The 22,557-nt window shown below is 40.9% G+C and overlaps 1 protein-coding gene across 1 annotated transcript; it reads left to right on the forward strand.

Annotated features, from left to right (window-relative positions):
• The first annotated feature begins 6,495 nt into the window (after nucleotides 1-6,495).
• On the forward strand, nucleotides 6,496-18,212 carry GHITM (growth hormone inducible transmembrane protein). Its single transcript, XM_075505216.1, has 9 exons — nucleotides 6,496-6,576; nucleotides 8,059-8,218; nucleotides 9,837-9,936; nucleotides 11,271-11,382; nucleotides 12,709-12,850; nucleotides 13,932-14,040; nucleotides 15,162-15,350; nucleotides 15,933-16,104; nucleotides 16,958-18,212. Exons 2-9 carry the CDS (start codon nucleotides 8,090-8,092, stop codon nucleotides 17,043-17,045), a joined length of 1,041 nt encoding a protein of 346 aa, XP_075361331.1. The 5' UTR covers nucleotides 6,496-6,576; nucleotides 8,059-8,089; the 3' UTR covers nucleotides 17,046-18,212.
• The last annotated feature ends 4,345 nt before the right edge of the window (nucleotides 18,213-22,557 follow it).

Genomic DNA, 22,557 nt, shown 5'->3' on the forward strand with positions numbered 1-22,557 from the left:
AACCCAACAGAATCTGTTCCTCCCATAAAGCTGCTCTATGACATGCATGTTTCCATAAATTCTACCTGAAAGACTTTTTCCTTAGTAAGTCTGAAGTTTCCAGAGTACTCGCAGAGCAAACTTTTATGTGTACTCATAGCATTGTTTTTCACGAGAAGTACTGACGACAGGCAGAACACCCCTAGCAGTATGAAAATACACATTTAAAACAAAGCTGCTCTTTTTGTTCTTTGAGAGGTATTGTTTCTGTTTTCCAGGCTGTTTCAGAGGTTGCAAACAGATATATTGTTTGTTTTCTATTCTTAAATGATTTTTTTACACAAATGTATACAGAAATTCATTTTGAAAATGTCTACAGTAACTATAGAAGGCTATTTTTGCTGTGCTCAAAACACCATTTTTACACACACAAAAATCCAGCCATCTCTTAACCCAGAAGACATTAACTTTACACCAGAAGTGCCTGCCACAACGCATTCATCTTATTTTAGCAAGACAGATAAAATGTGAAATTCCTTATAGCTGATGCTTGTTATAACAGTGCGTAGGGAATTTCCTCACAACACACACAAACTTTTTCTCCAATTCCAGATACAATATTACTACATTGAAGTTACTTTTGCTTAATATAAATATACATGCAAGTCCTCAAAATATACAAGCTGCAGTCCAATTTTCAGTACAATGCTTTTTAAAACTGAGGTACAAACTTTGTAACAGAAATGAGTGAAGACACTGATCTCAGTGTCAGCACAGTTCAGTACCACTGTAATGAAGCAACTGTCTGTTTGAAATGTTTCGAGATCTGTTTTGAGATCTTGTTTTGAGAACCAAGACCCCAAAAATTCTCACACCTGTAGAAAAACTGCTTCACTTTTGGCACATCCCAGCCTGTCCTTGCTGCTCAGACTCCTGCATGGAAGGAGCTATATCCAAATACTTTATTCTTCCATGGTAAAGTAATATTCTGTTTAATGGCATTTTTTTCTTGCCAGGCTTTGAGAAAGACATCAGTACTCCCCAGTGTCTCCCCAAATTCCCTCTGCACTGCACTGTTTTATGATATCTAATCTAAAATAAGAACATGATGCTTAATGAATATGTGTTTGTCACATGAATAGCAGGAATAGATTAAGTCCAAAAGTCCCCTGTAATCTGCTGGGAGAGATACCTGGAGTGCTAGAGTCAGCACAGCCAGAAAACCTTAAAACCTTCAAAAAACCTTTTTCTTTAGCTCTAATTTGAAAAACTTCAACGGCAAAGTTTACCCCAAAGAGAAATTGTGCTAATCACAGATTTATTTATATTCTACTGACGAATACAGCCACGTCAACAACTGACAGAGATGTCTTTTTCTGCAGGAGGATGCCAGAGCTGCGGAGTTAAAAGCTGAAGCTTCAAAATTGACACTGGCCCTATTTATTAACACAATAACGGGCTTGTTGTGGCTCATGCGGCTTTCCAGGATGGCACCGGGCTAAACGTAAGAGTTTTTTACTGTCCCGTGTCAGGTGGCTCGCAAGGCAGAGCGCGCAGCTGAAAATATGTCACATGGTATCTCCTGGAAGATGACTGCATTGCTTGCAATCCTCACTTTCATGGCAAGACAACAATATCCCTAAAGAAACCATTTATCTGTAAGAACAGACTGACTTTATTGTTTGAAAATATACTATGTTTCTCATACAAGACTTGAGGAGGGGAGTTTGGACTAGTCTCTTTGGGAGAGAGGCAGTCAGATCAGCTTTCCCCCTTGGGCACGGCAGCCGGAGACTACCATCCCTTATGCCCTGGCAGCAGCCGTTTATGGGAAATGTCACTCCTGGGAACTAGCAAGGCTGGAAGCAGGCAAAGGACTGCTCCCTCACCTGGCTCCTGCCTGGCAGAGAGGCAGGGCTTGGAGTCTGCCCCGCTGCCTGCCGTGACAACTTCACGCATCCCTTCGGGATACTCAAGTCCCTTCACAATGGTGTTTTCTGATCTTGCAAAATTTCTAATTAGACATTAACCCTTTAATACCAAGCTGTACTTGATCCTGCCTAGAGAACTGTAAGATTTCCAGCAAATGCAAAACATGTAGGTGAAAACATGGCCTATTGAAATTAAAATTGTAGGAAATTTTTATGTCAGTACAAGTATTCCTGCTTATACTTTTGATTTCTGAGAACTGTTCACCTATTTTCAAAAGCAGTATCTTTGTGGTTTTTCTTTTTTCGTATTTTTGTTTATTTGGAAATATCATCGGTTTTTTACACACCACCTGGAGAAAATGTTTCCTGTTTTCCAAACGCCTCTTATTGGTGCATATCAGTTCTGAAAAACCAAAAGTGCTTCAGATCCTTCAGGGATCCTTGTTACGTTAATACTTCATAGACTTACAGAATAGCAGAGGCAGGGACCCCTGGAGATCATCTAGGCCCACCCCCCTGCACAAGCAGGTTGCTCAGGACTGTGTCCAGTCAGCTTTTGAAAATCTCCACAGATGGAGACTGCACAATGCTCTGAGCAAACTGTTCCACGGTGCAATCACCCCTATAGTAAAAAAAAAAAAAAAAAAAAAAAAAAGGAAAATTTAAAAAAATTCTTATGTTTGAACAAAACGTCTTGTATTTCAGTTTCTGTCCATTGCTTCTTGTCCTGTCACTGGAAATCACTGAGAAGAGTCTGGCTCCTTCTTCTTTACTCCCTGCCATCAGGTATTTATACACATTAATAAGATCCCCTAAGCCCTCTCTTCTCCAGATTGAACAGTCCCACCTCTCTCAGCCTGCCCTCATGTGAAAGATGCTCCAGTCACTTAATCGCCTCTGTGGCCCTTTGCTGGACTCTCTCCAGTATGCCCACATCTTTCTTGTACTGGGGAGCCCAACACTGGACACAGTACTCCAGGTGTGGCCTCACCAGTGCCTTTCCCTCAGCAGAGGGAAAGGATCACCTCCCTTGACTTACTGGCAACGTTCTGCCTAACACAGCCCACAATACTGCTGGCCGCCTTTGCCGCAAGGGCACGTTGAAGGTTCATGTTCACCTTGGTGTCCACCAGGACCCCCAGGGCCTTTTCTGCCAATCTACTTTCCAGCTGGGTGCCCCAGCCTGTGCTGGTGGATAGGGCTGTTTCTCCCCAGGTGCAGGGCTTTGCACTCCCTTTTGTTGAACGGCATGACATTCCTGTTTGCCCAATTCTCCAGCCAATCGACGTCCCCCTGGAAGGCAGCACAACCATCCAGTGTATCATCCACCCCTCCCTGTTTTGTATCATCTGCAAAGCTGAGGGCACACTCTGTCCCATCATCCAGGTCATTAACGAAGATGCTGAACAGCACTGGACCCAGATCCAGGTGTTGGATGCACAGTGCATTTGAACACAATCCCATGAAGGAACAGCGCATCAGAGTTAAAAAGCAGATTTTTATGTGTGCATTTGGCTGCCATCTCACCAACGAGCCTCACTGTCATGCTGTTATCCATGCTTTTGTCAGCATGAGCTTGAACTACTGCAAAAGCACAGCCAGCTGCTTTGAAGCTCTGCAGTAATACCAGGTGGCACAGCGACTGAAGCTATTGCCTTCCTGTCTGAAAGAAACAGTCATGTTACAGTGGCACCAGCAGATAGGATACAGCCTGCTGGTTTTAACTCAAAAACTCTTAGATGGTTTGGGACTTGTTTACGTAAGAGGCCACTGTTTCCCACTCACGTACCGATTTCACTAGCTAGAGCATTTACACATGTTGACCATCTAGTAGAAAAGGAGTATCTGCTAGCAGGCAAGTTTCTGTGAAAAAGCCTCAACAGCTGAATTTGCTGCAATGTGGGCCCTGTGTGGATTTGGGTTGCTTCTGGCAAAACTATTTAAGAAACAATTTGGGGCAGAGCTGGATTGAGGATCTTATTTGAAAGACCCAGGAGATTTTTTTACATGATTACATGCTGTAGTAAAAGAGGTATGTTTGATTCCTTGCATAAATTATGACTATTAATAACTGAATTATAAATTTGAATATTAATTATTATAATGAATCCTTTAGTACCTAACAATTATAGAGTGTTACAAACTCTGAAATAAACACTAGAAGTCTCTAAATAAACAACATATTTGTGGCCTGAAACTGGCATTTTTTCTTCCGTTGTAGGAGACCTCAGGGCAATAGACTTCAAAGCTCTGGATTTTCATTTACTCCCAAGGAAAGCAAACAAGCGTCAGAGTAAGTAAGAATCAGACCTTGAATCCCATTAGATTTGGCCCCCTCTGATGGACTTTCCACCCTTCTGTCATGCGTTCTTCTGCTTCATTCTTCTCATTCAAATTCTTCTTCAAGATCCTATGTGCTGGTGCACTTTTAGACCTCTCCTACATCTGATCTCTCTTATCTGACTTGCATTTTGTGAACTAGCAGTACGCTATATTTCCTTTCTTACCGTTTCAACAAGAGGCTCCAACATATAGAAGGGCTAACCTCACAGTCCTCAAAAGTGTATCCATAAGTCTCATTCTATTTCTGTACGTAATTCTATATTCAACACCTCTTTTTTTATATATATATTTGTCTTTGATCCTGCTCAAGGCTCTCAGTCTGTTTTACTTGGCTGTGAAGAACCATGTCCATATGTAGCATTAAGGCTGAAAGAAACTACAGAGCTGTAGCTAGAGTGGGGCTAGAAAGGGGCTGCCAAAGCAAACACAGGGCTGCCAAAACAGTTCTCCTCTGAAGAATACTGTGTTTCTCAATAGGGCCTGGCTCATAGCTCAAACTAGGGTTAGCATTAGCACTAGCACTCAGAGAACAAGAAAGCCTGAAATGCAGCTGAGATGGGGCTGGAAAAGGGCTGACAAAGGAGAAATAGGGCTGCCAAAATAATTCTTCTCCCAGTAATATTAAGGCTCTGGACTGAGCCATGTCACAAGCCTTTGGCTCAGCCTAGGCTTAAGGTGAGGGCTCATGGAAAGAAGATGGATCTCCAGTTAGAGTTGAGCTGCCACAGGAAATGAAGGGCTGCAAAAAGAATATCCCCCTGAGGAATTGATAGTCCAGGGAAGTGCTGCTGTGTCTTTCCCAGGGCTCAGTTTAAGGTTGGGGTTAAGCTTGGAGAAAAGCTCAGAGCTCCAGTTGGAGTGAGGCTGGAAAGCAGCTGCCAATAGAGAATTAGTTTAGCCAAAAAGGGAGTGTTTACACCCTGGAACAGCTGGAGTGCCCTTGCAAGGCTCTGCGCAGGGCAAGGTTAGGATTAGGGCTGGAAGCATCCATTTCTGTAGTTTATGTACACAACAGTATATTTTGTGTTTATCTGGCATGCGGGTACCTGCCTTGAAGCAGGTAATATATCCACATGGAAGAGAGGTATAACTCCAAGAGAAGCTAACAAGGGGGGAGATTTATCTCCCAGTTCAGACTAGACTGCTCGGCCATAAAGGGAAGGAAATGGAGAGGTCTGGAACTTTCTTACACCCTGAGAAGGGCAAGACTTAAGTTCACATACAGCGAGTGGCACAGGTGACAAAAAGGCCACGAGCACAGCCCACAGACACCAGCAGCGGTCTGGCATTGACCGCCATGCTGGAGCCACTGTGGCCACCGCAGCCCGCTTGGATGTACTCGCTGCCAAACCGCTCCTCCCTGCCATTTTAAACTCTGCGTCAGCAAACAGAGCGGCTGACAAAATGGAGGGGGAAAGTGCAGAGAACAAGATGGATTGTTTTACTCCTTGGAGGTGAAGTTAATTTTGGAGGCCTCGCTCGGGTATTTTCACAGAGCTCGTGCCACCTGCTGGCAAGCAGGAGCAGCTGCCTCGCAGGCCGGGAGGCACGCAGACCCCGCGGCCCAGGCCAGCCAAGCCGCCTCCGGGCTGGCGAGGCAGCCCTCCCTGACAGTGAGCGGCGACCCCACGACCCGGGTATCTCTCTCTGTACTTGCGTGCACCGAGGGCACGGCGGTTAACATCTGCGGAGCAGCTGGGACTTCGAGACCGTTATCTGCACAGGCCAGGCCGGCCCGCTGCCAGCTGCAGCTCGCCCCGCGGGGGGCGGCCTCGCCGCTCCTCCCCTGCCCTCTCCTCCGCTGCCCGCTCCTGCCGCGGGGGCGCGGGCGGCACGGGGGCTGTGATCCCGCCGGCCCCAGCGCCCGGCGGCGCCCCCGCTCGAAATGGCGCCGTGGGGGTCCGCGGCGGCGGGTGAAATGGCTGCTGGTCAGCACTGTTCGCCCGGTGGCGAGGGTGGCGGCTCTCCTCCGCCTCCCGGTGGGAGCGGCAGCTGCGCCGCGGGCAGCGCCTGATTTACGGTCTGCGACATGCAGAGTTGCGTAAGGCAGAGCCCGGCTTGAGGTGGCTTCCAGAAGCTTCCCTGCCCTTATTAAAGATGGCTTCCGCGCCCGTCCCGGGGACTGCAGGGCGTCACTTCACCCGGCCTCCTCGAGCCAATGGCGCTTGCATGCTCTGGAGTCACGTGGGGTGAGCGAGCCAGTCACCGAGAGCGCGCGGAGCAGCCTGACGTCACTTCTGCTCCTGAGGCGTCGTTCCGGGTTTGCGCGTGCGGTGCCGGAGCGGGGTCGGTCGGGGTGAGCGGGCAAGAAGCACCCACGCAGGTGCGCGGGGACAGGCGTGGGGTGGCTGCGGGACGGGGCGGCCGGGGCTGCGGGTGCCATGCTGGGGCGCAGCGGCGGGCCCCCGGGGGGCGAGAACAGGGTCCAGGCCCGGCCGAAAGCGAGTGAGGGCCGCGGCCCGGCTCAGGCCTAGGCCTGAGGCGGGGGCTGGCCGCCTCCCTGCCCCTTCAGGCGTTCTCGCTGCCCTGCCTAAGCTGGAATGGGTTTCCTCATGCTTTGGTGCAGCAGTGACTTCGCAGTGTTTCCTTACTGCTGTATTTGCCAGTTAATATGCTGGAACGTTGATGGTGTTGTGTTTTCTCGTTAACAGTCGGCTGTCGTTCGTCCTTTTTGTTAATCTAATGCTTGAAGGTGTCTTGCTTTGAATATCGGTTTCAACAAAATAAAACTCAGGATCATAGACTTGCCACTGTAAGTTCCTGCGAACTGTATCATCCCAGTGGAAGAGTGGAGTTTAGTAGTGGAAACAGGATGTGTCTCTGAAAGTGCTTCCACTGATAAAAGCAGGATTTCATAACTGATTTTCAAAGCAAAGTGACTTCTTCTAGCAGCAGGATTATCTTCTCACTTTTACTTCTTTGTGGTTAATGCTGGCTGTCCAATGCTGCGGGTGCTTGTTTCTCATGCATGTTTAAAGTTACCTTTATTTGGAATGCTTTTAAATTATATTGGACACTGTACATGTAAGCTATAAACAGTTGTTTGAAAAAATGTATTTGTAGTTGGGGTGTCTTGTGGTATCAGAGGTTGTATATAGTCATAATTAAAGTATGTGTAACTACAAGGACACGAGGGTTTTATGTGTAACGTGTGCACTATTTGTGGAAGTAAGCTAGCAGTTTTAGTACTACCTATAGAATGCATAGGCTGCTGTCTGCTTATGCCGTCAATTGGTGTCATCATCTTCTGGTCAAAACTGCACAAGATGACGTGAACTTGTGTTCTCGGCTGTGACCTTGACTGAATGCCGTGTCCATAAACTTAACTAATTCTTCAAAGAATAGTTTAAAACCTCTCTAAAACTTTTTCTGCCACATATGTTATGCTATTTATTCATTTGGGTTTATACTTAGCTGAAGTTTATGTAAATTTGGAGCACCTTTTTGAACATTTATGTGGAGGGCAGAGTGCTCATGCAGTGTTATGTCTCAAAATGAAAGTTAGTTACCAAAGTAATTTAAACATAAGTACGTAAAGGGTCTTGATGTAATTGATATGTATGAGAAAGCGGTATGTTCTTCTGTTGTCAGGTAAGTTGTGAGAGAGAAGTCTCTGATGGAAATGGGAGACAAACATAGATAGAACTGCATATTTAAGAAGGTTCTGGCTCTTACTACAGTACTCTAGTGATGGTACCATTTTTATTATAGGCTGTAGTGTAGTTGAGAATAAGTAGTAAGTGTACCTTGTTGTCTGAAAACCACGTAACAAAATAGTAAAGCATATTTTCTCGTGCACTTGCAGGAACACAGTGCATTAAATTATCTAAGCAACCATGCTGGCTGCAAGGCTGGTATGCCTGAGGGCATTATCATGCCACACTATCCGCCCCACCATTACTCAGGCTTCCCCAGCTTTGAGGAACTCCAATATAAAAGCCTACAGGCTGTGGCAGCCTAACCAGGTAAGGTAATTCTCTTTCTAATGGTTCTGACTGCTGATATTTTAAAGGATTAAGTATTTTGCCAAAAGAATCGCCTTGCATGGAGAACCTGTTTTGAATGATCATGAGCCTTCTGCTTGTTTGAGGTGCCTGCTCTAATTTACTGAAAGAGCGTTACTGAATCAAAAAAAAAAGTTTTTAAGAGCAGTTGAAATAATGTCTTCTGTTCCAATGACTATTTCCTCAATGAAATTATTGGAAAAAAGAACTTAAAGGAGGTAGGTAGTGATGAACAAGCCTCACTATGTAAGGTGGGAGGAGCAGAAATTCTTGTGTGACCTTCTCCTAGCTCCCTGTCTCTTAAGAGTTTTAACTATAATATTGAAGTAAAAACTTTCTTTTCAAAGACTTTAGTCCCAATATGTGTTTAGAGCTGTAGATCACGTTAGAGCAATTTCTGAACTATGGCAGGGCTATCTGGGTCTTACCAGCAGTTTTAGAAACTGGGCTGTCATTAGTTTAAGACACTGTCTGTTTATTCTTCATTGAGAGAAGATGTTTCATTTTTGCTTTCTGCCTGGGTAACACAACTGTTAGGAGGCATTGCTCTTTTGTCATCATCTTGGTGGAAGTGCCCATGGCGTATTCTTCACCTCCTTTGTGTTTTCTTCTTAAGCCTTAGAAAACTGTTTTAAGCATCCTAAGTTTGTAGGTATGTTGGGGTTGTGGGGTGTGTGTGTGTCTTGTTGGATTTTTTTTTTTGTGTGGTGTTTTTATTTCTGTGGTGTGTGCTACACAATTACAGTGTAGGGCTAGATTTCCTTAGATGCAAAACACAACAAAACTGAAGTGCTATGGTAAACTGCCTGAATTTTATTGCTCTAATGGCTGATGATAGTATTGGTTGTAGATTTTGGGTTTTAGTGTTAAAACAAACTCACAGCTTTGAGTGAGCCCTTGGTTGCTCAGGTGCCTGTATAATAATTCAGAAATTCCTGGAAAAAATGGTAAGGAAACTTCAGAAGTTGTTTCTGAACATAAATAAGAGTTTATTCTGTGTTGCTCTTGCAGCTTACTAAGACTTTGAGCAGCATGCTGTATTTATTTGGAGCTTGTCAGCCTTAAAAATCTTTAAGTTTATAGGCCTTCACTCAAGGTTTGTTCTCTAAATCAAGTCTAGAGTTGAAAGCAAATAATTCATGCTGCTTTTCCAAATTTAGTGTCTGTAAAGTATAAGTATTGTGGAAGAATATTTTTTTACATAAGTGTTTACATAAAGAGTGTTTTTACATAGAAACTGAAATAATTTTTTTACAAAATAAAGAAGTAAAGAGTATGTTTTTATATTTTGAAAAAAAGCCTTATGCCCCTGTTTAGAAGAAATGCAAACTGAACTTCAGCTTCTGAAATTCACTGCATTGGTTCTGTACTTCTAGAATGTATGAATGTTATTCACAAAGCTTCCTAAACTTTAATGTTCAGTTTTTTTCCTTGAGCACAGTTGCTTCATGTCTTTGGGAGGTAAGCATAGCTAAATAAGAGACTATGTAGCAATTCTAAGTGTAGCAAGTACATTGATAAGAAATGTCTTCTGTTTTATTTCCTTGAATCTTTCTTATGTTATTTCTGAATCTAACAGTGTTATGCCACCAGAGTAAGAACGGGTGTGAGGCGTGGAAAAATTGGCCAGGAAATTAAAGAAGCAGCATTTGAGCCATCTGCAGAAACGGCACTTAAAGGTAGAGTAGCTCTGCTTTAAATACTGAGAATCTTTGAAGCCGAATTTAAAACTTCCTCGAAGGAATTGGTTTCCTTCAAACCATTAAAGAGACTGAGAATATTGTTACATATGAAAGTTTGCTTAGTGGTCTCCCTCAAAGGACTGGAGGCAGTTTCTCTGCTTGTCTTTTCTTGTGAAGTTTAAAGCTGCAAATATGTCACAGTATAGAGAAATTTCTTGCTGTCTCTACTTTAAGATGCTGTTGAGAACTGTGAAGTCAAAAATTATTGTCTTTTAATGGAGACTTGGTTGCAGATATTAAAAAGAAATATGCTAACTCTTGCTTTGCTACATCTACTTTGTATACTGTTTAAAGGAAAGATTTTTCTACAATGTGTACAGTTTGCAGAAAAAGTTTATGGTACTAGCAAGCACAGTAAGCAATGCCTTACATGACTGTAGTACATCTAGTGTGGATCGTAATTTCAGTGGATTACAAAGGGATTTTTTGATAGTGTTCAGCAGAACAGACTTGTAAATGTGCTGTAATAGTATTGAACTGACAAATGGAACACATGTAGATTGGCCAGACAGTGTCTTGGCTGTAACATGTTAGAAAAAAGTGTAGCCTTAGAATTATACAACTGAAGGTATTTGGTCTCAGCTGCTCTTACTTCAGTTATAACAATATTTTATGATTGATATTTATATTTGTAGCAGTAATCTGATATGTTTATCAGATATACTACCAGTTTCTACTGTCTGATTTTTAGACATACTGCCAGTGTGTCTGGCAGCATGTCTAAAAGTCAGACAGTAGAAACTGGTAGTATGTCATGTGTTGTTGCCTGTGAGTTTTGGAAATCCTTTTTTAAACTGATTTGGATCTAATTGCTACCAAAGAGCTCTTGAAGGAGCAAGCATTAAGGGCAGATGAATGAGAGGAAAGGACACAATGGCTAGTTTTTCTCCTGGTTTATAGTGAGTTGATTAGTGAAATGGTATACTAAATCAGCAGACAGGTGAACTCTTCTGTTGGAGAACCTGTTAACTGGTTTTGTGTTGGAATTCCTGTCACTGTAATGAAGGTCAGTAAACCTGGCATGTTACTAGCTGGTCTCTTATTTCTTACTCTGTTTTATGAAGCTATATTGTGTTGGTAGGCTGAAGACAGAGTTGTTCACATGTAGCTCAATGAGAACTGGTAACGCAGTGACTTGAAGTTAAGTGGAGCTTTAAGAAAGAAGCCTGACATGAATCAGCTATTAGACATACAACAAAACTCATGTGAGGATGATGTTAACTATCTGAGAAAAAACATTCATGAGAGTGTGGATTTTTTTCTTTATACAGCTGATCGCCTGGGGAAATTTATTGTTGCTGGAGGGGCTGCTGTTGGCCTGGGGGCCCTCTGTTACTATGGAATGGGCATGTCCAGTGAGATTGGAGCTATTGAAAGAGCTGTGTAAGTAAGATGGCTTACAGTTTTAAGTAAAGAGTACGTCAAGTGAATCTCCTTCCTCTTTATATCCATCCCTTCTTTAGCTGGTATCACCCAGTGTACACATAGCTTACATTTTTTTTTTTAAGCTCTGAACAGAAAGCCCTTGCCTCTGCAAGATTTTAAAGCATATAACGGAAAGCAAAATTTGAATTATCCAAGCTTAAATAGATATTGACTTAAGTGAGTTCCTTCATTTTGCTAAATTTGAAATTTATTTGTGAAGAGTATATAAATATGTCTTATGAGGTGTGCCACAGGTAATTTATGGTTAGTCTTCTGTAAAACATATTGTTAAGACCACTTTGCCTGGTGTTCCTATGAGACTGTTCATTAAATCTTAATACAGCATGTTGGAAAGAGAGTCTCCTTTGAACACACCACTTACCTTGATGTAAGCCCTGCTCTAATAAATACGTTTTGCTTAAAACTTTGGTGTATTGCTTTTTGGCCAACAAAAACCTGACTGTGATAGCAAAACCATATAGTTACTTAGACTTAAAAGATGGTTAGTGATAAGCATGGGCTTGGGAGAAATGAGTGCTGGAGACATTTTGCTTTACTTACTCTTCATTTATATTTGGAAGTGACCATCAGCATTCATATTGAATGTTCGCTAGTTGTATCTATGAGAAGCTTTTCATTCATACAGCTGTCTGTATTTTTTTCTCCACGAGCCTTGAAGTAATGGGTCAAAAGAGTAAAATGGGAGAAAATGTGTGTACTGTGTTTAAGTTTGGTATTAGCAGGGAAAGCTTCCTGTCCATAGTATGACCAAATCATGCTGCAGAAACTCATTCAAGTCTAGGTCTATTGCTGTTAGAGCTCTCAAAATGAAGTTTGTGTCTTTTGATGGCAGATAATCATGTGCACGGTGACTCAGCAATTTGTGAGCTGCTCAGCAGGCTACTTAGTGCCCAGTACACATTCTGCAGACATTTCTCCCTAAACCAGTCTGTTATATATACACCATTCTCTATTTTTCCATAGTTAAAAAGCATTTGTTACTCTGTTTCCCATGTATGCTTCCTCCTTAGAATTGAACTATAATTAGTGTTATTTGTAATTTTCAGTGTTTCTAGAGAGTTATGTTACATTAGACCAGCAAGATTTAAAAGTTCAGCCCCCTGTTATAAGGTAAACTCATGGCAGAAGTTGCTAGACCACACCATGATTATGAAACCTCCCTTATATCTATAGCTGTTAATACACTTAACAACTTGTGTTTTTAGTTGGTCTTCATTCTGATACTGGTAATTGCACAGCTATGTATGACTGCTTATTTTTCAGTATTTGGCCACAGTATGTGAAAGACAGAATTCGCTCTACTTACATGTACTTTGCGGGAAGCATTGGCTTGACGGCACTGTCTGCTGTAGCAGTAAGCAGATCTCCAGCACTCATGAGCCTTATGACAAGAGGCTCCTGGCTGGTAAGATTATGTTATAAAAATAAAAATGTTTACTGAGAAAAGACCCCAAATGTGATGGTTGATACAAAAAATGTGAGATGTAAACTACTTGGTGAAAAGTAAGGCAAAACTTCACTTAGACTAGTGTCCTTATCCATAAAGACTACTTAAGTATTGTAATGATACTTTATGATTTAAGATTTGGTGATTCTAATTACATGCTGGCATGCACCTTCTATACTGCTTTGATAGTTTGTCAAAGATAAACTACATAAAAAAACGCTATGCTATCCTTACCAGCTATATGCAAGTAAGAACCTGTTACAAACAGCCATCTGAGGCTAATGACACTATTTCTGTCGCTTTCTAAAAATGGTAACTGAGGTCCCTATACATTCTTACTCCTCCCTGTGTTCTTCTGTATAGCTCTTTGAAAGCTGCCTCCTGTTTGCCAAGGCTGAAACAATACTGGTAGGCAAATCATCCAGGCAAACTGCTAACAAAATGCATCTGCTTAGTACATATTCAGTGCGTTAAGTGGAGTGGAACGATAATAGTTAAATGCCAACACCTACATAATTTTATAGAGATTAATTTAATAATGCATCCTTGGTGATGAACCAAAGTTGTACATTTCTGACTAGTTTGCTACCTGCTGGATGTTTCTGCTTGGAATCATCAGTAAAAGGAGGCAATGAGGTTTAAAAATCATTGGTAGCAAAAGCATGTGAACCGAGTATTGGCTTTGGGTGGAGAAATGTACAAGAAAAAAGTACGGGTAACATTTCAGGTACCTTAATGAGGATTAGAGTGAGGGGCGGAACCATATGTTTTCCTTCTCTTACACAACTAAGAGATTTGTTGCCATCTTACTTCTAAACTTGGATTCCTAGAAGACTGAGTAAAAGTAAAATGGGAATTACTGCAAGCTAGGATCTGCAAAGATTTGACTGTAACCTTACAGGAATAAAATTGATAAATGTTCCAGTTATGAATTAGGTTGGTGTTTTGAGAATTACACTATTGACTTTTAGAGTAGGAGGTTAGAACAGAGACCGAATGTCCTAATGCTAACTTGAGCTCTGTAATACTGTTTTTACAGGCAATAGGTGCAACTTTTGCAGCTATGATTGGTGCTGGAATGTTGGTCAGGTCCATATCCTATGAAAATAGTCCAGGAGCTAAGCATTTGGCTTGGATGATGCATTCGGGTATGTGATTTTAGTGTTCATTGTAGAGATGTCTGTGCTTCAGTGTGACCAGATTCTTACTTTAACAAAACTTTGACTTTAAGGTAAATTTTTATATACTGCTGTAGGAGAGTTAAGATTTTTCAGAGAGCAATTAGAACACCTGAACGTCAGGAATATTTCTTATGTGTCCTTAACAGAACTCTGTATTTTTCATAATCTTCTAAAAGTCATGCTCAAATTAAACTTGAGATGTGTGTATGCTACATTGGCTAGAACTAATTGGTTTCATAGCTGTTTTGGTTTTGTGACTGCTTTCTGGCACTATAGCTTCTGTAAGCACTATTGCCTACGCTTACCATTCTTCAGCTGTACAGGATAGGAAAGTATTTGAAAACTTGACGAGAAAAATGAGATTTTTAGTATTAAACTGCAGCTTCTTAGGTACGTGTTCCTATCAGGTACGTAAGCTGTGAGTACAGATAAGTTTCTCACTAATGATACCTACTTCAAATACAATGGCTATCATTTTTCACAACTGTTTTGCCAGAAATAATTTATGGTTCAGGAAAGACATGTGGATCTTGGGCACTGGAATCATATTTGCCTCTCAAGAGCTAACGTTTCTACCAAGAAGAAATTGTGTTTATTTTAGTGATTGTTATTAAGTTAAACAACTTAATGTGATATTAATGGACTAGATAGAGGTTTCATACAAGACTCTAGCAAAAAGTCTGACTTGTTTGTCTAAATAATTACTGTAGCAGAAATTTGTCTTGCTTTTCAATGTTGAGTGCTCCTGTGGCTAATTATGTAGTTGATTAGTCTATGCTAAGTATCTGTTACCAGCTCTGTTTTGAACAGATCAATATGTTGGCTTTTGTTAGTCTTTCTTCCAAAGACCAGCTCCTTGAAATACTCTCCAGAGGTAGATAAAAGGTCACAGAATTTAAGGTTGCTAATTTATTGTGCTCCCTTCTAGATAGGTGCACAATCAAGTGTGTTGGTATTTTGTTGTGTAAGTAGATTAGTTTAAGCCATGTTATCTCACTGGGAAAAAAAAAAATTGTTTTGGCAGGTGGTGTTTCTACCAGAACTGTTCCAAATCTTATGATTGGTGTGGGTTTTTTTCCTTTGGATAGGTGTCATGGGTGCAGTGGTGGCTCCTCTTGCTTTCTTGGGTGGTCCTTTGCTGATCAGAGCTGCCTGGTATACTGCTGGAATCGTCGGAGGGCTCTCCACTGTGGCCATGTGTGCTCCGAGTGAAAAATTTCTGAACATGGGAGGACCACTTGGAATAGGCTTAGGCTTTGTTCTTGCCTCTTCAATTGGTAAAATAATGTTTTAATACTGTCAGATAAAGTAGGTTATAAACTTAAGCTGCTAAGATGCAGCTCACATTTAATTGCAGACTGGTCTGTCTAGTTAAGATTTGCTGTAAATAGCCCTTGCAACTCTAGCACAGCAGAAAATACTCTGTTAAATTTGTTCTTGAAAACAAACGTGAGGTTACAGTGCTGGCAAGTGTTAATCTGACAAATGGCTGATAGTGCTGGCTTGTATTTTTTGTTACTGCCAATAACTAGGGAAGCCAGTAAACGTGATCATAGTTCTTGATCCACTTGTTCTTCTCCCTTATGTGTTTCTAGGCATTGTTGCAGTCCTAGGGACAGAGGTACTTTCATGTGAGGAAAAGTATGCTATTCCCTAGGGTGTTCACAATTATTGGATCAGGTTGTATATGTGACATCTTCAGCTCATGTGTTAAAGCTCTTGGTATCAAAATGCACCACGAATTCAGAATTGAATATTCATTGAAAAACATGCACCTACAGTAACTGAAGTTTGACCCGACTCAGAGTAGCAGATGCACAGAGTAGCTTTCTTTAACACTGTTGTACATTCCCCTCCAGGATCCATGTTCTTGCCTCCTACTTCTGCTTTTGGTGCGGGCTTGTATTCGGTAGCTGTTTATGGTGGACTGGTACTGTTTGGTATGTTCCTGCTCTACGATACACAGCATGTTATCAAGCGTGCAGAAACTATTCCGTATTATGGAGTAACAAAATATGATCCAATCAACGCGTAAGTATTCTGTGTTAACACAGCTGATCTTGATGTCTGTGTAAGAATTTGCTTCAAGCTATATTGAAGTATGTTTTAAAAACAGCCAGACCTTTTGTTTACCATTCAAAAGTGTATTGCTGTTAAATGCGAAGAATCACAGGGTTTAAAAATACAATGTGAAAATAGCTAGTGGAGTTAAAACTGAAACCGTCTGCCTGAAATGAGAGAAACAGGGTTGAATGTGTGGTGTCACATGCTTCCAGCAGTACTTCCTAAAAAGTATTTTTGTTTTCTAAAGCATTGCTGGGAGACTTTATAGCTGCTTTCTGAAAATATCTGTCAGTATCAGCTGAGACAAAAAATGTTAATTCTTTCATAGTCACTTAATATTCACTAGTCTTTGTCACTAAATAAAAAAGCTTCAACAGCGTGATAGATAGGGAAAGAAGGATTAACTGATTCTCAGTAAAGACCAAGTCTGACTAACAAGTAACTTGCTTGTAAATGTTGTCTGTCTGATCTTAGGTGAATTGTTTACCTCCTTGATTTTGGTTTCTTATACTTGAAATAGAATAATATTGACCTTCTTCAAAATCCTTGGAGATAAACAGATAAAAGTACAGCATACAAGCAGAGAGCTACTGTATGAGAACAGTATGCTGTCTGTTAAGACTTCTGTAAATAGTTCCTGCCAGCAGAGATGGTAGAACAAAAAAAGAGGGGTTTTTTGACATATCAAGCACTGAGGACAATCATAGTTGGGTTTTGTTACAGATGCTTCATGAAGGCTTTTAAAAATGAAGTATAATGGTGTGAAACACCAAATACTACTTGTGTTCAACAGTATTAACTTCAATTTCCTGTTTCCTAGGTGCATGGGTATCTACACAGATACACTGAACATCTTCATTCGGGTGGCCACCATGCTTGCGGGTGGTGGAGGTGGCAGGAGAAAGTAAACCAAGACTCCTCTTTGCAGCTGTCTGACAGCCTACCTAGTGCACATACTAAATAAAAATTCATGGTTACAACCAGTTTTGCTGCAAGTCAGAAGTTCAAAGCATTTCAGCATATCGTTTCAGTGCAATGTAATTCAGACTTGATAGTTTTTCTTCAAACACCTTCCAGCTCTGTGTTTAAAATAGTGTGAACTGCTTCTAATTGTACATTATTTTGGGAAAGTAAATTATTTTTAATATATGAGTAAAATAGTCTATCTGCTTTTTAATGGGTTTGACAGCAGTTCAACTCTTACATTCTTTTTTTTACTGTTACTGCTTAGTAAGGGAAGTAATTTCTAAACTGATATCCCATATGCAGATAGAAACACAAGCTACTTCATGAAATGCTGTTGAGATGCATCCATTTTCAGTTAAAATTGTATAAATGGTATTTTGGTGACACATTAAGAAGAACTGAACAAATTGGATATGGCACTAAATGCAGTAATGACTTCTACCTGGGCAGAAATTTCAGGAAGGTTTAAGCAATTGTCAGAAATGCATTGGATTTGACAGGTGAGGTGACCAATAAGTGTAAAGGAGACAAGATGAAGAAACTATGCGGCATTTGTCCTATATGAACTTCAGTCTCTTTCTGGAGTACACGTGAGAACTCCTTGCTTTAATGTTCACGGGATATAATGCCTAGGTTCTTTTGATACTAGATTTATCAAACTGTTGAATAGCAGTAGAGGTGTGCCTTTCTTCCAGTGACTAAACTTCAGTATTGCAGATGAAGCCCCATCCTTCAGAAGAGCTCCTAGTGCTCATCTCTTACAAGCTTGTACAATTGGCACTGAAAGAGGGAATTGAGGATGGCCTGCTGTAAACTCAAGTATCATAAATTTACCATACTGTTGTATGCTTTAGTCTGTTTCTAACTCTTCTCCAAATTGGTGTGTTCAGCTTGGTCTAAAAGAAATATTCCCTATCAGTGAAATTGATTTAACGTTAAGAAATTTATGCTTACGAAATTCTATTGCTATATGTTGGAATAAAAGGTGAGTTCTTGGGCACAAGAAAGTTTTGAGCTAATGTCAACAACTCAGACTTTCAATTTCTGGTAAATATGCTATGTTTATGTATGGACTTACAGAACAATAAAATTCTAGCCTCACAAGTTGACTACTCTCACTTCCCTGTGTTAATAGAAATATTTTAGTACCCCTGCACTAATAACGCAATGAAGAGTACTATAAATATTTTTTTGTCTACAATTTCCTTTGTAAGAGAGTGCGTATTCCTCAAAATCTGCAAAGACGATTTCCAGTTTCACTGGCTAGCGTCTTTTTGGGGATGTTTCCCAGATGAAAGATGCTGATCTACACTTGCTTCAAGTGGTTCTGTTAGTGTAACCTGTTGGCTGCTGACTACAGCCAGTGCTGCTTTTATGTCTGTCAGATACTGTAGTATGTTTAGTCTCTTCAATCATAGGGAAGAAACAGTGGATTGTGAAGAACCTTGTTGGAACTCCTTTGTGCCCAAAGGTTATATGGCACAATCTAGTTCCTGGCACGATTACAGCTGAAGGAAAATCAAGTATTTAGATGGAAGAAATCTCTGGACTGTGTAAAGTCTAAGTAGCCTGTTGAGAGGATTTTATCTTTTTTAAGCAATTTCATATGCTTAATCAATTTCTACATGCTGTTGCTGAAGACAGCACTGTGTTTGTCCTCAAATTCTGAAATCTACAGAGAGCTGTCTTACAACAAAATTCTAATACTTGTGCCTGTAATAAAACTCAGGCAAAACTGCTTTTGTCTAGATTCTGAGGACAAAGTTTTAGAGGTTGACTGTGAACCAAGAGAGGGATCCTGGATTGTTTGAAACAGTAAGGTGCAGAACGCAACACCCTACTTAAGGGAGGTGTTTCCATGGAAAGTGAGACCAACAGGAAGGACTAATAACCTTTTAAGAAAAAACAGGCCAAATAGTGTCTCGGGAAGCATGAGCACTCATTTGTGCTCAGTCTTCTGGAAAGATGTGGCTTGACTCTTCTGGGTGAGATTGTATCAGTAGGAAAATACTCTGTTAGTGCTGTCTAGTGTGGGTCTCCAGAAAGACAACAAGATTAAGAGTTGATCCTTTACATTTGAAGTCCTAAGTGAAGAATTAAGATTTATCTTAATTAAGACAGCTCTAATTTGGGGAGGGATGAAAATCTAAAATGTGGTAGTTTGACAGACACAAGAACAGGTGCCCATTTTTTCAGGGAGAGCATCTGTCTGAAAGCTTGTGCTGGCTTACTGTCAGGCTACTCTTGGAATGCAAATGGACAACTTGAAAACTTTCTAGAACTAAAAAAATTGTTTAGATGTATCAATAGAACTTATTAGGGTGATGTTACTGTAAGGTATTTTGGGGTTTTTTTTCCTCAATTGAGAGGTCTAATTGTAAAACTTGAGATTCTTTTAAGTAGGTATTAAGGTCCATTAAGTATGTCTTGCTCAGCAGCTTTGAGACCAAATACAGCTGAGGAAGAATTTTTTTTTGTCTCCCCCTAAACACTGAACACTTTCAGAAGGAAATTAGATGCTTTATATCCTAAATTTCAGATCTGTAAAAGCTGATCAACACTGTGGTTAGACCCTCTAATTCTTAATGCCCTGTTTTACACACTTCTGTAAACTAGGAAGGGAAAATGGTTATCATCAGCAGGGTATAAAGTCAGAGAAATCCAAAACTAGCTGGGGACTAAAGCTTAATTTTTTTTCTTGAATAGGGAATGTTACTTAATTTATTTCGCTGACTTTATTTTGCCCTCTCCTTAGGGGGCTCTTGTTCATGACATTTTTGACGGTTATAAAGTCATAAGAATTTCTTTTTTTCCTCTTTTGATTCATTGTTGGGTCAGGTTGAAGAGGGTTATACATAATTGTATTCCCTTACTGACTTTTACTAAAGACACTTATTACAGAATTTTGCTGGATGTTTTTAAATAACTACTTTTAAGCTTTAAGGGGAGTGAGAGAAATCAGTCACAAAAGCAAGCAAGATCAGGTATTTTCATGGTTTCCTCTTTCAAGTAAATAAACTCGTGTTTAAGGAAAACACAGTTTTCATGTTTTAGAGTAAGACTTTAGTATTCTTTAGTGAGAAGAAGCTTAAGCAGCCATTTAACTGACAACAAATACAGGAGAAATACATATTTGTGTGTAAGCATGGCAGGAAAATAAAGGGAATCGTAAGTTTCATTAGCCAGAAACAAGACTGTATTAGCATCATGATAAAATAGGGTAGAACCCAAGAACACAGTTCACGGGGGAAAATTTCAAAACTTGCCACAGGTTATTGGGGGTTGTGGTTGGTTCTCTTGAAGTCTTCAAGTGAATTTTGGATCTCATGCTATAGTGCAGTGGTTACTGGGAGCACCATTTTGGTAGAAATTATGCAGAAGGTTGGGCTGGATGGTCAAGTTATGGCCTTTTTTAGGCTTGAGATGTAAAAGTCTGTTTAGTAATCACACAGTAGTGGCACTTGAGAGTCTATTTCATCAGTTAACTGAAACAAGTCTGTCAAGGACACTATTCACTTGGACTATAGTTGCATCCATGAATTGCAAAGGAAGAAAGTGGGGGTGAGGTGGACAAAGTTTTCTGTTTCTTGTTTTGTTTTACAGACAGTAAAATTGAGAATCTACAGTTTGGTGGCTGCAGTGGATTCAATCACACTGGTAGCTCATACCGATAAAGGTGGACAAAGATGTGTGCCATGTTTCCAGGTTGGTTAGTCAGGTAGTCCAGGGCAGCAAGAATTGCTTCAAGAGCAACATGGTTGATCTTTTGCTCCCGGGCCCTTTCACATTGCGCTGTGTGTGTTGGTGGCACCTAACTGGGGCAATGGGGCAGACATGGGTGTTGGGTGGGAGTAGTACTTTCCTTGGCACAGAGTGTGTAAGTACAACGGAGACAAAGAGCTCCACCAAAAGCCAGCTGAAAAGCGTAGTATTTCCAGGAGGCATGGGGATTAAAAAGCTAAGAGCTCCTTCCTCCTCAGGTTCCACCTGTGGTTCAGGGAATTAGCTAAAGTTCATTGTAAATGCCACCTAAGATACAGTGGGAGAAGTGGGAAGGCAGAAAATGTTCTTGAGCAAACTGGAAATGGAAGACCAGAAGCAATGAACTAGGGTCATCTTCAGAATCGCCCAGAAGAAGGAAAAATCTTTTAACAAATAAGGTCAAAGAATATACAAAATTGTAAGACAGAATTGTGTCGGGGAGTGGTTGGAGACAGGAGATGGAATGAAAACACGGATTACTATATAGCCTGCTAACCTGTGACTAGAATCTGTCAGTTGGAAGTTTGAGGCATTTGTACAAGCCTTTTTTAAGGCATTGATTTTATTAAAGGAGCAGCAAGCATTGTATTATGTCTTTGCAGTTGCAAAAAGGCTGTTGCTGTTTGCCAAGGTGAGTTGGGGGCTGGGAAAGAAAATGAGTGCAGAGGTAAGTATTTCTGAATCATCCAGGGGAATAAGGGACGCATCCTTAGATTTGCATTACTAACACTTCACGTTCAAAAGCCACAAAGGATGTGTCTCAAAATCCTGAAAAAAGTAGTTTGAGTTCTTACCGTTAAGGCATGCTCCAGAGTGTCTCTTTACACTTGCCAAAAAGAAACTAGATAAACTCTTAAAATTACAGTCTTCATAGAGTCATCATTTCTGGAGGTGATATGCTAATATATTATAAGATTCATTAATATTTTGTTCAAAGCTCATGCCATTCTAAGAAGCATCTGCATTTTGTATATGAGAATTTCTTCTAACCACGTTGAAGCAGCTGCTTGTGGCCTAAGGAGAATAAAACCATTGGAGCAAGTGGTCTTGTTAAATTTAGAGATAAATGACACTAGCTTTTGAGCTGTGAGAAGGCAGGGAGCATTAAGAACTTTCAGGATACAAAGTTAATTGACTCAACTTAGACTAGTTATGGTGAGCCAACGTAGTTCTCTGGGAGTGTGTGCTGGCCTCTGTTTTCAAAGGGGAAGGGTATGTAGTGTAGAAACTGCAGGCTGTAGTTGTAGTCACTGTATTAGAGGCAGTAATGACAGGGTCTGGCATATAGTAACTAGCAAAGACCAGAATGAAGAGCAAGACTGAGATTATCATTTCTCCTAATAGTTTATGGTGAGTTGATAGTCACTTAGGAGACTGTCCTGGAGCAGGGTTTAAAACACCTTTCACAGAGCTTTTTCAGCAAGTGTCCTGCCACTCCTCAGTGTGTGCCCTGCAAGTAAAGCCACTGCAGAGCTGGCAGCTGACGTGCCTGAGAGTCCCCCGTGGTGTCCATGGCCCCTAAGCTCTGTGTGTTCGCTCTTCTGTCTCTTCACAGGTCACTCTTCTGGATAGCCTTGCTCTGTTAAGGTGGGGCTTGTGGCTGTATTTATTTTGCTTGTTTTTAACACTTCCTGCAGCTTGTTTTCCTGCAGGTAACATGGAATAACAGATGTGTCCCCTTCCCCCTTTTCT

The sequence above is a fragment of the Mycteria americana genome, chromosome 6, assembly GCF_035582795.1.
Source record: "Mycteria americana isolate JAX WOST 10 ecotype Jacksonville Zoo and Gardens chromosome 6, USCA_MyAme_1.0, whole genome shotgun sequence".
In the NCBI taxonomy this organism is placed as follows: Eukaryota; Metazoa; Chordata; class Aves; order Ciconiiformes; family Ciconiidae; genus Mycteria; species Mycteria americana.

What these genes read in the sequence shown, in the direction of transcription:
- GHITM (XM_075505216.1), top strand. Translation starts at nt 8,090, where the DNA reads ATGCTGGCTGCAAGGCTGGTATGCCTGAGGGCATTATCATGCCACACT. An exon ending in TGACAAGAGGCTCCTGGCTG is followed by an intron (nt 12,851 to 13,931) that starts GTAAGATTATGT and finishes CTGTTTTTACAG; the next exon opens with GCAATAGGTGCAACTTTTGC. An exon ending in TGTTCTTGCCTCTTCAATTG is followed by an intron (nt 15,351 to 15,932) that starts GTAAAATAATGT and finishes ATTCCCCTCCAG; the next exon opens with GATCCATGTTCTTGCCTCCT.